Genomic DNA, 16930 nt, shown 5'->3' on the forward strand with positions numbered 1-16930 from the left:
TTATTCTACATGATGCTTATCAGGTCATTAGCTGATGATCCCTCTCAGAATCTTTATTTGTTCTTCATCGCTCCCTTGCAGTACATTCACAAACTCTCAGTCAGGGAGTCAACCAAAGTTAACTAAAAAAATAAAAAATAAAATAAACATTAACTAAAATAAAATATTAAAACCTTCTTTTATTTCAGGCCAAGGCACATTTCACATTTTCATTTAGTTTAATTTACACTGAAATAAAAGTGGATAAAACTATACAGACATATTCAAAAATTACTAAAAATGACAAAAACACACAACAAAATTACTCTAACTAAAATGAAAACGAACAGCGAGAAACTGAAGCGTTTTGGAATAATTCAACCAAACACATCTGATTTGAGATTAATCAGATATATATATTCAACATAAGCGTAATTTTAAAAAATACATCTTTTTTAAATACTGTAACAGTATTTAAATGTATATTATCAGTACATGCAGTCATTGTTTTGATGATTGATCACTGATGTCACTTTTGAGTACTCATGCTCAGTGTGATTCATTGGCAAAAAATCAATCAATAAATACTAAATGAAACAAAATGCATATAAATAAAAAGTACACATTTCTATAGACATAATACTACTGTTATCATGAATTCTTTTGGCCACAATAGTTAGTGAAAATCTGATACAGTCCAAATATTTTTATTTCCAGGGCAAATATAAAACTTACATTTCTAACATTTAGTACCAACCTAAAACCTTCTGTGTTCTTTATTTTTATATAAATCAGGGTTTTATTTTTATTTATTTTTTATTTTTTAACAGAAGTTTACCTTTGCAGAGCCTAATTCCATTTTTTTTTTTTTTTTTTTTTTTTGAAGAATCATAGCAATACAAGAAACAGGTCATTTGTTTTTTTTTATATGCAAATGATGTCCGACATTTCTAATTTTCATTTAGTTTAACTTGTACTAAAATGTGACCCTGGAGCACAAAAGCAGTCTTAAGTCCCTGGGGTATATTTGTAGCAATAGCCAAAAATACACTGTATGGGTCAAAATTATTGATTTTTCTTTTATGCTAAAGATAAAGATCATGTTCCATGAAGATATTTTGTAAATTTCCTACTGTAAATAAATATATAAAAACGTAATTTTTGATTAGTAATATGCATTGCTATCGCTGTAATTTGAACGACTTTAAAGATGATTTTCTCAATTTTTAGATTTTTTTGCACCCTCAGATTCCAGATTTTCAAATAGTTGTATCTCAGACAAATATTGCTCTATCATAACAAACCATACATCAATGGAAAGATTATTTATTATTTATTATTTATTATTTTATGTGATGTATAAATATCAATTTTGATATTTTGATAATTTTTACTTTTTTTGTGGTTTTTTGTTTGTAATTAATAATATGATTTAAATAAAAATGAATAAAAACTGTATAAACAGGTACAAAAAAACAACAACAGAAAATATAACAGTAAAAAAAAAAAAAATGTTATTATTTTTTTTTTTTTTAAGAATTATAGTAGTACAAGAAACAGATCATTTAAATATGCAAATGATGCCCTCTTATTCTGTCATGCTGCTAATGTGGAAGTATCTGCTGTTTGAAGTGAACAGAGCTGTTCTGTGCTCTCAGTTCCAGAGTGTGTCCAGCGGGAAGCGGAAGCTGGAAGTGGACGTCCAGCAGCTGACGCAGGAGCACGAGGAGCTGCAGGCTGAACTCAGATCAGCCAACGACAAGGCCAAGAAGTCTGCATGTGAGGTACAGACACACACACACACGGAGCGCTGAGAGAAAGGCCTGATGGTGTTGAGTGTGACGCTGTGCTGCCGGTCTGCAGACGGCGCGTGTGCTGGAGGAGCTGCGTGTGGAGCAGGAGCACATCATGCATCTGGAGCGCGTCAAGAAGAGCCTGGAGCTCCAGATGAAGGACATGAGCGGCAGACTGGAGGAAGCTGAGCAGATGGCCATGAAGGGAGGGAAGAAGATCATTCAGAAGCTGGAGGGACGGGTAAACAGCATTAACCTGATGAGCAGGGCTGGCCCATAAATATCAGCAATTACATATCATAAGATATTGATATTGATGACAATATTCATTTAGCATTATTGGGGAAGGAAATGTTTCCACTTGTTTGTTAGAGCTTGAGGATTACAGTAATTAAGTACCTTTCATTTACAGTAGGGCCCCATGAAACCAGTTAGATTTTTCCCGAAACTCTGGATGAAAATATTTAAATAAAACGAAAAACAGTGTTTTATTTTTTGAAATATGAAAACTGTTTTATTTTTATTGGATTTATTTTTTTCGTTTTATTTATTTTTTTTTATTGATATGAAATAAAAATTCAAAGTAATGACATGCTAAGTCATAATTATGACAAAGACATTCCTATGAAAAATTGTAGTTGAAAAAAGTTGAAACTGACATACAAAGTTAAAGTTATGAAATAAAAAGTCTAAATTATGACGTAAATGTTATGGTTATGAAATAAAGTCAAAATAATGACACACCAAGTCATTTATGAGATGAACATGTTACAATGTCATGATGACCAAGAAAAGTTCATTTTTACACACTGTACTAAGTCATAATAGAAATACTAAGTTATGAGATAGAAAGTTTACATTGTGACAGAAGTTATAGTTATAAAATAAAAAGTCATTTATATGTTGAAAAGCCATAAATTTAAGTCAAAATTTTTCATATTTATGAGATATTGAAATTACAAGTTAGTGGACAAAAAGTCAAAATTGTCATTAGGTTAATAACTTATGAAGTCATAATTGATATACTGTCATAATTATGACATAATAGACATTTTTGAATTATGAATTTTAACTCTTAATTTCAGCTTTGTATCTTATGACTTTTTATGTCATATAATCATTATGGTTTGCCAAAGCGCAATTTTTTTTGCCACATTTCAAATTGGATTAAGTTGTATCAAATTTGTTAACAATTTATGCGCTGTATCAAATTTAAACGCTCAGGTGAAGGAGCTGGAGCTGGAGCTGGACAGCGAGCAGAAGAGACACGCTGAGACGGTGAAGAGCCTGCGTAAGAACGAGCGCCGTCTGAAGGAGCTGCTCTTCCAGTCCGAGGAGGACCAGAAGAACCAGCACCGCATGCAGGAGCTGGTGGAGAGACTCCAGATGAAGATGAAAGCCTACAAGAGACAAGTGGAGGAGGCGGTAGGTCACCTCTTTATCTTCACATAGGTTTGGAACCTGGAAAAGTTTGGCTATTTTCTACATTTAGGCCCACTAATACATCTTTCTATGGAAGCCCATTTCTGCCACATCAGAATAAAATGTCTACTTTGGTTAACCATATTTATACTCATTATTATGAAAAAAAAAAACCCAGAAATATGTTGCAGAAAATGTGATGTGATGTGATGAAAAATCATAATTGACATAAGTCAAAATTGACATGCTAAGTTATAATTATGAGATACATCTTAATTGGGACTTAAAAGTTGTAGTTATGAAATTAAAAGTCAAAATAATGACATACTAAGTTATAATGATGACAAAAACATATATAATTAAAAGTCAATTATGACAGTCATAATTATGACATAAAAAGTCGAAATTTAAAATAAAGTTATATTTATGAGATAAAGTCTCATGACAGAAGTTATAGTTATGAAATAAAAATTCAAAATAATGACATACTAAGTCATTTGTGAGATAAAAAGTCATAATTATGACAACACATTCATATGAAAAATCATAATTGACGTAAGTCAAAATCAACATTTATAATTATGAGATAAAATTCTTAATTGACTAAATTTATAGTTGTGAAAAAAACTCAATATAATGTCAAATTTATGAGATAAAAATTCATACTGATTAAAAAGACAAAAATTATGACACCTGCAAAAAGGTCACAATTATAATTGAGATAAAAAGTCTTAATTAAGATATATGTTATGAAATAACTCAATGACAAAAAAGTCAAATATAAATCTAAATTATGGCAGTCATATTAATGAGTTGAAAATTCAAAATCGATATTAAGTCATAATTATTGGTTTCAAATAAGTTGAGTCATTTTATATGATAAAAACCTTTGTGACAAAGTCAGTTATGACATAAAAAGACAAAATCTTTGTCATAATTATGACTTTTAACTCATAATTTTGACTTTTCATGTCATATAATCATAATCATTATGATTTGCCAAAGCATGATTTTCGATGTCTTAGACATTTTAAGTAAAGTAAATTAACAATAATTAATGCATTATGAAAAAATTAGCAATGAGCAATAGCATTTTTAAAAATGATATAATAGTGCAACACATGATGAATAATTAAAATGTAGTATAAGAACTTCCAATTGTATTATTTTATGTTTTATTATTGTAATGAATATGGCCTTTGATGCTGATATGACAAACAAACGAATGAATACAAACTGTAGAAAATGAATGCATTAATGAATGCTTTATTTTGAAGTGTGAAACTTCATCAAGCTGTCAAACATATGATGCTTTATTAACAAAGTTCGGGAGGAGCACGTTCAGATAATTAGCCTAATTAACACAAGAGGTGCACAATCAGTAATCAACACAACTGACAAGATAAGAGATGTGTATATATAGTATTAATGTACCTATGTTTATTGTAAGTCTTTTTTTTGAAGGTTTTTTCAGAATCCCTTTATTTCCCCTTCTCTGCACTTACAACTATTCCTGTAGTGGGCTGTAGGGTTCAGAAATTAAGACAAATACATAACCTCTAATCTGTTTATTATATGTAAGTGTGAACTCGTGAAACAGCATGTGTGATGTGCTGTTGTTGATGCACAGGAGGAGCAGGCGAATGTGAATCTGACCAAGTACAGGAAGACGGTTCATGAGCTGGACGACGCAGAAGAGCGGGCCGACATCGCAGAGTCTGCGCTCACCAAGATCAGGACCAAGAACAGAGGCAGCTTCGGCAAAGGCTACTCATCAGTGAGTGTCTGTCAGGACAAAATGTTACGCCATCCGTCTCCAGCAGGAGTCAGTAACACTCTACTCGTGTGTGTGTTTAACGCAGGGTTACAGCACTCCCTATCCAGGCCTGGTGAGGTCACCCAGCTCTGTGGGGTCAGAGGGCAGAGGTGAGAAGGTCACTGATGAGGAGGAGTCCATCAGCTCTCTCATTCCCACATACTTGAATTCAATCAAGAAACTCATGATCGATTAGAATCAGAGATTTTTTTTTTTGTCTTCTGAATTCATAATTTTTGTCTTAAAAAATAACTGTAAACATATAAATCTTTTGATTACAACAAGTATCTATGCTCAGTATTATATTTGGCTATCATCAGCATGACTTTACTATCAAGAAACGAGAAAAACTGTCATTTCGTTTATTTTGTAATGTAGTCCAAGGAATAGTTCAACTAAAAATGAATGCATTCACCCTCTGGCCATGCATCAGATTTGGATAAATGTAGCATTGCATCATTGCTCACCAATGGATCCTCTGCAGTGAATGGGTGCCGTCAGAATGTGAGTCCAAACAGCTTATAAAATCATCACAAAAGCTGTGTGTTTGTAAGAAACAAATCCATCGAGACGTTTTTAAATAAAATGCAAGCCCATAATCCATAATAGCACTTCCTCCAGTGAAAAAAGTCCATCTCCTGTTGTCTCTCACATCAAAATCCAGCCACATTTAGAGCTGTTCTTGAGATTTCTCTCCTGATTCAGACCAGACCACTTTTTTAACTGATGGACTGGAGTGGTGTGGATTACTTGTGATGTTTTTATCAGCTGTTTGGACTCTTATTCTGACGGCACCCATTCACTGCAGAGCATCCATTGCTGAGACACTGATGCAATGCTACATTTCTCCAAATCTGATGAAGAGACGAACTCATCTACATCTTGGATGACCTGAGGATGAGCACATTTCCAACACATTCCTTTTAAATGAGGACAGCTTTAGTAATACATAGTCAATAGGACAAATAAGTATCTGTTATGAAGTACACATTCACTTTGAAATGAAATCATGATTCAATATTCTAAAAAAAATTAGAAATGCATTGAATGGACATTCATTCAGTATATATTATTCCCTTGCTCAGTAGTGTAATGTTTGCATTAGTTTTGTATTTATTGATGACAGCTACATAAATATTTAAAATGATAAACCCTGTTTAGTTAAACATTTAATTTAATGTCATTTATATTACAGAAAATACAAATGGATGATATTCAGCAGTTATTCTTCATTTACATCATTGTATAACAGGGAGAGAATGAATTTTTTGAACATGTACATCAGTAATGCAGATGCATTAAATGCATAAGCTGGTACTGTCAGAAAAAACAAACAAACAAACAATGAAATCCAGTTTAAACATCTCAAAGATCCTTTAGGAAAAGTGTTAATTGGTTTCATATAAAAAATAAGCATTGTGCAGAATCATTTACATATATTATTTGTAGCTCTCTCACTTTAGAGTAAATGGTTTGGGGAAACAATATTGGGCCCAAATAATGACTGTTTGAGACTTCTGTATATTTGAACAAACACACAGAAAATAAAACATCTTTACATGTGTTTGTGTTCTTTTGTTGATTGAGTATGAAGTGATGTAAACCCTGAGTCCATGACAGCAGTGTGAGACTGTGAGCAGCTGTATTCATATACAATATAATACCAGATCTGTTATGTTTATGATCTTGCATCGAGTTGTATAATATCCTGCGTAAGCTGAAATCAACACTGACCCTCTTTACTTGCTGATCCATGTTTCTGGACTTACATGATTCATACATGGTATTCCAAAGGACAAAGTTGTGATATTTTCAGAATGTTATGGGCTTCTCCACCTGAATCAAATCTCCTTTCAGTGTTCATTTTGGTAAGTAACTCCCATATCTTTTTTAATATTACTGACATTTGCATTTCTTTTTCTCATTGAATATTCTGATTTTACTCAGAAATAAATAACATTATGTAGTTAAATGGGTTCATGTCGACTTTAAAGAGACAGTTCACCCAAAACTGACAGAAAATTCTGTTTATAACCCTCAAGATGTTCTAAAGAAAAAGAGTTTCTTTCTTCTGTTGAACATAAAAACAGTTCCCGGTATGGAAGATAAATATGGATCTAATAATATGGAACAAAACAAATGTTTAGTTTCATATTTCTTTCCATACTTAGAAGTCAATGGCTACCATCAATTGTTTAGTTGCCTTTTTTCCCCTCCATACTATGGAAGTCAATGGGTACCATCAATATTAGTTCCATATTTTTCCCCACATACTTAGAAATCGATGGCTACCGTCAGCTGTTTAGTTTCCTTTTTTTTTTCTCCTTACTATGGAAGTCAATGGCTACCGTCAACTGTTTAGTTTCATTTTTTCTTTCTCCACTATGGAAGTCAATGGCTACCATCAACTGTTTAGTTCCATTTTTTCTTTCTCCATACTATGGAAGTCAATGGCTACCATCAACTTTTTAGTTCCAAAATTTTTCCCCCATACTTGGAAGTCAATGGCTACCGTCAACTGTTTATTTTCATTTTTTCTTTCTCCATACTATGGAAGTTAATGGCTACCGTCAACTGTTTAGTTCCATTTTTTCCCATACTTGGAAGTCAATGGCTACCATCAACTGTTTAGTTTCTTTTTTCTCTCTCTCCATACTATGGAAGTCAATGGGTACCATCAACATTAGTTTCACATTTTTCCCCCCATACTTAGAAATCAATGGCTACCATCAGCTGTTTAGTTTCCTTTTTTTTTTCTCCATACTATGGAAGTCAATGGGTACCATCAACTGTTTAGTTTCTTTTTTCTCTCTCTCCATACTATGGAAGTCAATGGGTACCATCAACATTAGTTTCACATTTTCCCCCCCATACTTAGAAATCAATGGCTACCATCAGCTGTTTAGTTTCCTTTTTTTTTCTCCATACTATGGAAGTCAATGGGTACCATCAACATTAGTTTCACATTTTTCCCCCCATACTTAGAAATCAATGGCTACCATCAGCTGTTTAGTTTTCTTTTTTTTTTCTCCATACTATGGAAGTCAATGGGTACCATCAACATTAGTTTCACATTTTTCCCCCCATACTTAGAAATCAATGGCTACCATCAGCTGTTTAGTTTCCTTTTTTTTTTCTCCATACTATGGAAGTCAATGGCTATCGTCAACTGTTTAGTTTCACCCCCCCGCCATATTTGGAAGTCAATGGCTACCATCAACTGTTTGGTTACTAACAGCCTTCAAAATATCTTCTTTTGTGCTCAACAGAAGAAAGAAGAAAGTCGAACATGTTTGGAACCACATGAAAGTGAAGTAAATGATGACAGAATGATCATTTTTGTGTGTACTGTCGCTTTAAGGCAAGCGAGAGCTTTGATTAGTCACAGAACTGAAATCAGTTGTAATAGTTGTTGCAGCAGCAGCAGTTACAGTATATATTAGTACTATTTCACATACATGAACTCGGTTCAATCAATGCTGAATCCGTATAGCATGATTGCATCAGAAGATACTGACAAACACATCAGTTCTCCCGAGTGAAATCCTGCAGATGCTCACACAGTCTCTGCCACATCTCGAGAGCTCTTTCAGTCAGATTTGTGGGAAGGTTATGGTACCTCGGTTCTCTCTCAACCTTCTGCTCGGTTTGAATCATGATCTTTCTCCTGGTTTAGGCCTCAGAAGTGTTTTTGAGAGATCAATCCCATGTTAGGACAACATGGAGCGCTTTCTCTTCAGCCAGTGCTGCGTTTCAGCGTCTCTAAAGCAGCCGGACGAGGGAACGAGGGCGAGTCTGATGGTCTCAGATGTTCATGTCCACCGGTCTCAGCTCGCCCGTCTTGTGTTCTTTGACCCACAGCTCTCGGTCTCTGGCGGGGTCCACGCTCCGCAGGAGTTTGTCCACCGGCTCTATGGTCTGGAGATGAAACAGCAGGTTATCATTAATCGTGATCTGTATGAGTGAGTGTGGATGAGGCTGTTTAACTCACGCTTTGGTTGAACATGTCGGTCTCGTGTCGTAGCGTTGTGTACTGACACAGATGCTGTCTGATCATCTCCACACGCTCCACCTCCAGACGCTCCAGCTCCTGTCAGGAACAAGACGTATAGAGATTGTCTAGTTTATTTGGGTTTTTAATAGAAAATGCTTTTGTCTTTAAATCAGAGTTTTATTGCATCCTTTTCTTGCATCTCTTATCAGTGTTGAAACATCAAGTTTCTCAGTGAGGTCTCTTTGAGTTAACATAAGCAATGCATTGCTCAATGCATTACAGGATTTATGTTTATGTTAGTTTAAAACTGTTCATTGTAGTTCATGTCAGCTCAGGTCCATTAAATATTAACAAAAGCAACTTTATTCATGTTTAGTAAATGTTGAGTTACCATTAACTGAGATTAATAAATGCTTCAGAGATGAAAACCTAAAACTCATCAATGCAATCTGTCATTTGACTATATTAAGCAGTCAGAAGTGGCATTATCTGTGAAAGCGCAGTCAATCTCTCACCAGACTGCTGGTCACCATCTCCTCAAACCACTTGGACTGGGACTGATTGTAGAGGTCAACACAGCGCATCAGGTCATCTCCTGAAGATACAGAGGCTGCTGAGTTACACATGCAGGACTCATACATCATCATGGCTATGGTCTAATAAGTTTCCCAGGTTGAGAGGTCTGCTGAAGCTGCACTGACCGGCCTGCGTGGATTTCCTGCGCGCTTTCTTGATGTCCTCCTCGATCTTACTGTTCAGTTTGATCTCCAGCTGCTGGGTTTTTAAATCCAGATCCTTCTGCCGGTCTGCAAGCGCTTTCCGTGCCTGATGAAGAACATGAGATTATGAGAGACGAGATGAGCATGATGTGTTTTGGGTTTTCGGGGGCTTTTGGTGGTTGATGTTGAGTTTTAGATTTTGAGTGATGTGAACAATTAAAGAAGTAAATTTATTTTCTGATTATGAATTAACTCTAATTAAAATCCTTATAACAACAGCATATTAAAAAGAAGACAATTAAAATCACTTGTTCTTTTTCATTACGCTCTTTCTTAAAGGGAGAGTTCAACCTAAAATAAAAATGCTGCCAACTGACCGTTCGCAAAGAACATGACAGATTTTCTGTTATGCAAAACAAGTATTTTAAAGTAATTCCTTAGCTAATTGACATTACTGTGGCAGCCAACGACAGCACAGCTTAAACCTCCACACATTTTTATATTTAGTTATATCGAAAAAGTTTCAATTCAGTCTATCTTTTTTACCCTGTTTTAACGTGGTTTTCTATGGAGACTGGCCATAGATGTCGGGCAAGCTTGCTTCGAATGGTCAATTACTTACACGCATGTGTTTCTATATTTGCATGTGTGCTTATATTCAAACTTGCCATTGATGTGACTGATCACAAAACATGCGAGAACCAGCGCTGTTCGCTGTGTGAATGTGCAAATAATGACCGTTTGTATTGAGTGCGCTGTCCCTTTAAAAGACGGCAAATTGTTTTGTTCCTGCTGGCGAGATCAGTAAAAGCTCTATGAGAAGGTCATTGGTTTGAAGGGCATGAGATTATATATAGAAACCTAATGGGCTCCAGAGACGAAAAATGGTCCACTTCAGAAAATATGCTGGACTTTTATTAATGCATGAGAAAAATCCCTGTAACTTTAGAAGATGCTAAATATGAAGACTTAAATATGGCCACATATTCATGACACATGAGAGGAATCATGTTTTGCAGTCAGTACCTTCTCCACGGCGGCGTTTCGGCTGGCCAGCTGCTTCCTGAGATCCGCCATGTGATGGTCGAACTTCTTCATGTCCTTTTTGAAGTTTTCCCGGAATATCAGCAGAGGCTTTTCCACTTCACTCTGAAGCTGAAGCACATCAGAGTGTTTGACTTTAGAAAGCTGCAAGAAACTAAAGCCAAACATAAAAAATATCCTCCTACACCATGTCTTTTTATTGCTTCAGTGTCAGAGATGCATATTCGTGTATATGTACAGTAATACTGACAGTGTGTGTGTAACCTCTGCTCTCATATTCTTCAGAGAGCAGAACATCAGCACAGAGCACATTCCTCCAGACCAGCTGTGCGTTTAGACCGGCTCAGAATGAATCCTGCATGCAGTCCTGCATCTTTCTGTTTCAACATCTCACCTTGGAGGAGAACTTGAGATGAACTTCTGCTTCATCTGCCAGGCTTTTCTTCAGCTGAGACCAAGCTTCTCCAAGCGTGCTGAGAGAAGATGACAAGGGACAATATATTTAATAAAATATAAACAATAAATATACATTAAATGTAAAATTGTATATATATTATTAAATGTATTAAAGATATTATACATATATATATTTTTAATACATCATTTTTTTATATAAATGCATTAAATATATTTTGAATAAAATATATAATATATATATATTTTTTTATAAAATGTAATGTAACTTTTTATTAAATATAGGAAAAATATCTGTTATATTTTATAACTCTTCCTGCTCTTTTCCTTCTCTTCTCTCGGTCTGGATATGTTTGATGTTTTTGTGATTTTTTTTTTTTTATAGGTTTGTGCGTGACCGCCTCATTGATTGGTTGTTTCGTGTGTTTAGACTGAGCCGATCTGAGACCTTTCCGTTCGGACTGACGCACTGATTCAAAGGAGCACTTTCAATAAAAGACGTGGGAGGAATTTAACAATCTAAACTTTAGCTGAGTCAAATCCACAAGGCTGAATATCAATACTTTTCTCTCTCACTGTCAGTAAGGGAAGATAATTCTGTATGAATCCATAAAAATACATCTGATGATTCATTTCTCCTCAGACGTCAGATTGCAACCTGAACCTCTGGTTTGAACCTGCTTCTCCTGTTTACTGAGAGAGGTGGGTATTTAGCTATTAAACATATATATATTTTTCAGTATTTTGACTTTTTCATTGAACATATATCTTTATAATATTTACTCTTCTTTTGCTCAGCAGGGCTGCATTTATTGATAAAAAATATGGTAAAAATTGTGAAATATCATTGCAATTTAAAATAACAGTTTTCTATGTGAATATATATTCAAATGTAATTTATTCTTGTGACCAAGCGGAATTTTCAGCATCATTACTCCAGTCTTCAGTGTCACATGATTCTTAAAAATATATTCTAATATGCTGATTTGCTGCTCAACAAACATTTCTGATTATTATCAATGTTGAAAACAGTTGCGCTGCCAAAATTTTTTGTGGAAACTGAAACATTTTACTTTGCAGGATTAACAGATGAGTTGAAAGTTCAAAAGGACAAATATAAATCATTTGTAATATTATAAATATCTTTACTGACACTTTTGATCAACTTAATGCATACTTGATGCAGAAAAGCATTATTATTTTAAATTGGACCCTAAACCTTTGAACAGTAGTGTTCATAATGTATATGCAGCATACAGCAATAATGGCATCATCAACTCCAGAGGCCAGTCATACAATGGCAAAAATGCAAAGCCATAAGGTCATGACCTGCATTTCTGCAACAATGATTTCTGCATGGCAGCAACACAAGTCATGAATTTAGGAATAAACAAGAGGTTGTGAGCGCATATGCAGGAGCTGGACAAAAAAACAATGGTCGGTGTTGTGGGCGAAGATGCGGGGGCTGAGAGTCAGAAGAATGGCGGGATTGTTCCGTCTGTCTGTGGGATGGTGGGCGGCGCTCGCTGACACGCTTTGCATTGTATATGAAACAATTAGCCTTCTCTACCACACTGACGTGCTGCTGAAAAAAATCACTGGCAGTTGTGCTGATACCAAACACTATAAGAGTACAGCAGCTGATGGTGATTTACAAAAAAACATGCACACTTGATAATGAGGATGTGTGACACTGAAAGTGATAGTTTACTCAAAAATGAACATTTGCTGAAAACGTGCCCACCCTCAGGCCATCTTGAGATGTAGATGAGTTTGTTTCTTCATCAGATTTGGAGTAATGTAGTATTGCACCACTTGCTCTGCAGTATACGGGTGCTGTCAGAATGAGAGTCCAAACAGCTGATAAAAACATCACAATAATCCACAACACTCCAGTCCATCAGTTAATGTCTTTAGAACACTAAAGCTGTGTGTTTGTAAGAAACAACTCCAGCATTAAGATGTTTTTAACTTCAAACTGTTGCTTCTAGGTAAGATATCAGACCATAATCCATAATAACGCCTCCTCTAATGAAGTCATCTGGTCTGAATCAGGAGTGAAATCTATTTTAGATAAAAAATGTCTTAATGATGGATTTGTTTCTTAGAAACATGCAGCTTTTGTCTTCTTAAGACATTAACTAATGGATTGATGGAGTGGATTATTGTAATGTTTTTATCAGCTGTTTGGACTCTCATTCTGACGGCACCCATATACTACAGAGGATCAGGTGATGGAATGCTACATTTCTCCAAATCTGATGAAGAAACAAACTCATCTACATCTTGGGCGACCTGAGGGTGAGCACATTTTCATTTTTGGGGGAACTATTTCTTTAAGAACACAACTGAAGGGGTTTCACATTGTCAGTCACAATCCATTCAGCCATGACTTTAGTCAGTTTATAAATCATCATATTTGTCTGAAGGTCACTGCATGAGATTCTGAGTTTGTAAGGAGAAAAGAGGGTGTATTCTTCCACGTCTGCCATTGTTTTCCTCCAAATGTTAGGTGACGTACCCTTCCTCCTGCGCAGCCAGCGGGATCTGCGAGAGCTTCGACAGGTTCTTGGCGTATTCCTCCTCAATCCTGATCCTGTCCAAATAAATAAATAAAGGAATTTAAGTTGTGCTGGAGTGATAGAGCGCAGCACATGGATCTGTGGCACATGTGAAGAGACTGAGCGCAGATGTCTGTTCTGACTTTCACACACTAAGGTCATTTCCTTCCCAGACTCAAGTCTTTCTCCTCAGGGACAAACACACTTCATGTGAACCCCGATTGTAGCTCATTCGATCCAAATCTCAGTGCAAACATAACCGAAGAAGAATTACGTTTAAAACTAATGTTTGAGAGCAGATCTAAAGTTCACGGCAAGAAAGAATCAAGCACTCTTTATGAAACTATTCATGAAATACAGGAAATGTGCTACAGGAAGTTGTGTGTGCTGTGTTGTTGTGTTTTCATGTTTTTAGTCAAGGCAACAGAAATTACAGCTGCTATATCAAGATATTACACAATTTCACCAACATAGATAATGCAATAATACCCATGGGCGTATTTGATGTAAGAGCGTAGTGACCACACATATAACTAACTACTGTCATGGTTAGATCAGCGTAATGATGATGCTTTCTGGAACAACTATTGTGCTATTAAATATAGTTGACATTCAGAAACTGTAACTAGCTGTTTCTTTCTACTTCAGAAAACAGGATTATGAATTTATGCCTTGCAGTTGAGACTTTGTAGGATTGATGTAACTTTAAATTTCACAATTATGATTTTATGTCACAACTGTGGCTTTGTTTCTCGTAACTGTGACTTTATATTGTCACGATTGTAACTTTATTTCTTATTTTAAACATTTTCAGTAATTATAAGGTTTTTTTTTTTTTTTTTAGGCTGAAATTTGTTTCCATAAACTACAACTGCCATACATAAAAAAGTGTATTTTTTGCCAAAACACTATAGGTACTACAGTTATTATAGAAAAAAATTTTTTTTGAGTGAATATTTTTTTTTTTCTGTCTTCTGCTCTCAGTCTGGATGACAAACGTTTACCTCTCCCGCACAAACTCGGCCATCTCTTTCTGTATCTGCCTTCCCTTCAGCTGTTTTTGCAGCAGAACCTCAAATCCTGAGACGGTGGTGCTTCTCTGCGCGTCCTTTCTGTCCGCCTGGATCCACAGACAAAACACAAGGCAGATTCATGAGCACGGAAGCGTGATAAAGTGGCAGAACAAGGATTCGGTGGGATCTTCTCCATTCAAAACTACAAGCCAAAGCAGATTACTACAGCTGTTTGATGAAATTCATGCTGTTAAAGGGATACTCCACCCCAAAATGAAAATTTGTCATTAATCACTTACCCCCATGTCGTTCCAAACCCGTAAAAGCTTTGTTTGTCTTCGGAACACAATTTAAGATATTTTGGATGAAAACCGGGAGGCTTGTGGCTGTCCCATAGACTGCTAAATACATAACAGTGTCAAGGTCCATAAAAGATATGAAAGTCGTCATCAGAATACTCCATCTGCCATCAGTGGTTCAACCGTAATATTATGAAGCGATGAGAATACTTTTTGTACACGAAGAAAACAAAAATAACGACTTTATTCAACAGTTCCTCTCCTCTGTGTCTCTCCAAATCAGCGTAGTGCCATTTTGGCAAATCTGAGCAGTACGCAGGCAAAAAGTATTCTCGTCGCTTCATAACGTTATGGTTGAATCACTGATAGCAGATGGAGTATTCTGACGACGATTTTCATACTTTCCTGGACCTTGACAGTGTTATGTATTTGGCAGTCTATGGGACATTCTCAAGCCTCCCGGTTTTCATCCAAAATATCTTAAATTGTGTTCCGAAGACAAACGAAGCTTTTATGGGTTTGGAAGGACATGGGGATAAGTGTTTAATGACAAAATTTTCATTTTGCGGTGGAGTAACCCTTTAAACAGTTTAAAAGGATATGCAAAGCATGTCGTTCGCACTGTTTGTGAGGCTTTGTGGTTTGTCAGTGGTTGGAGGCGTTCTTGCTTACCCAAAAATAATCGCAGTAGCTCCACTCGTCTGGTTTGAGCAGCTGCTGTTCAGACATGTGTAGTGGAAGAGGAAACGTCACACAGTTGATCTACAGAGGGAAACAAATCGTGAAGAGAGATACCATCCAGGGAGGTCATGTAGATGAGGGAGGTGAACTGTCGAACAATTCCAACCCTCAATACAGAGCAATTCACAAAACTGTAAAAATGGACAGTAAGCGATACCAGCAAAGCTTCAGGAGAACATGTCCTAAACTAACTTATGATCCAGGGCTGCCAATCACAAAAACATCAGTGATGACCAGTATAATATAATGGAAATCATAAGTGAATTAGACAAAGTAAGAAACAGTAACAATTCTAACACATAAACATAATGAAACACAATCACTCATCCTCAAATGAAAATTATACAACAGTTAGGGTTAATTCAGGATAACTGCGAAAAATGGTGTCCCAATTTTTACCTGGATTCAACCTGTTTGAACTGAATCACTCCACTTGTATGTGTTTGTGTGTTAGATGGAGGAGATTTTACAGCCACTCTTTCTGCAATCATAGTTCTACACCAATAAGTGGCGATAAATGAGTCATTGAATCACTAATTCAAGCGATTTGTTCAAGAACACTGATTCATTCAGATTTTATGAGTGAGTCACTGAATCATTGATTTGAATTGATTCGTTCAGAATACTGATTTATTTAGGAACGAATCAGTTGAGTTGCTTTATGAGTAAGTCATCGAATCATTTATTTAAATAGATTCGTTCTAAACACTGATTCATTCAGAAAGGAATCAGGTGAGTGGCGTTATGATTGAGTCACTGAATGGTTCATTTGAGTTGATTTGTTCAAAACACTGATTCATTAAGGAACAAATCAGGTGAGTTGCTTTATGAGTAAGTCATCGAATCATTTATTTAAATGGATTCATTCTAAACACTGATTCATTCAACAAATCAGGTGAGTGACTTTATGAGTTAGTCATTAAATCATTCATTTGAATTTATTTGTTCAAAACACTGATTCATTAAGGATTGAAATGGACAAGTGGCTTTAGGGGTGAGTCACTGAATCACTTATTTGTATGGATTCATTCTAAATACTGATTCATTCAGAAACGTAACAGGTGAGTGTCTTTATGAGTGAGTCATTGAATCGTTGACGGAACTGAATCGTTAGGAATGATACACCACTGCTGTG

The 16930-nt window shown here is 35.6% G+C and overlaps 2 protein-coding genes across 7 annotated transcripts in view; one reads left to right on the plus strand and one right to left on the minus strand.

Moving 5' to 3' along the window:
• Positions 1-5520, plus strand: part of LOC109083832 (myosin-16) — a 51622-nt gene extending 46102 nt beyond the window's left edge. For all 5 annotated transcript variants that reach the window (XM_042734889.1, XM_042734892.1, XM_042734890.1 and 2 more), the window contains 5 exons: positions 1638-1763; positions 1843-2013; positions 2997-3197; positions 4825-4971; positions 5057-5520. In XM_042734889.1, the coding sequence (XP_042590823.1) occupies positions 1638-1763; positions 1843-2013; positions 2997-3197; positions 4825-4971; positions 5057-5206 (795 nt within the window). In that variant the 3' untranslated portion in view covers positions 5207-5520. The remainder of the gene's footprint in view (positions 1-1637; positions 1764-1842; positions 2014-2996; positions 3198-4824; positions 4972-5056) is intronic.
• A 2137-nt stretch (positions 5521-7657) lies between these two features.
• Positions 7658-16930, minus strand: part of gas7b (growth arrest-specific 7b) — a 34700-nt gene continuing 25427 nt past the window's right edge. Inside the window, exons 7-15 of one of the 2 annotated variants that reach the window (XM_042734895.1) lie at positions 15727-15816; positions 14747-14862; positions 13703-13777; positions 11162-11240; positions 10750-10878; positions 9706-9829; positions 9520-9599; positions 9002-9100; positions 7658-8928 (exon numbers count right to left, since the gene is read on the minus strand). In XM_042734895.1, the coding sequence (XP_042590829.1) occupies positions 8815-8928; positions 9002-9100; positions 9520-9599; positions 9706-9829; positions 10750-10878; positions 11162-11240; positions 13703-13777; positions 14747-14862; positions 15727-15816 (906 nt within the window). In that variant the 3' untranslated portion in view covers positions 7658-8814. Of the gene's footprint in view, positions 8929-9001; positions 9101-9519; positions 9600-9622; positions 9830-10749; positions 10879-11161; positions 11241-13702; positions 13778-14746; positions 14863-15726; positions 15817-16930 lie in introns of those variants that run through there. The other variant, XM_042734894.1, reaches the window with a different exon arrangement.

This window comes from Cyprinus carpio, chromosome B12 (genome assembly GCF_018340385.1).
Source record: "Cyprinus carpio isolate SPL01 chromosome B12, ASM1834038v1, whole genome shotgun sequence".
NCBI classification, from domain to species: domain Eukaryota; kingdom Metazoa; phylum Chordata; class Actinopteri; order Cypriniformes; family Cyprinidae; genus Cyprinus; species Cyprinus carpio.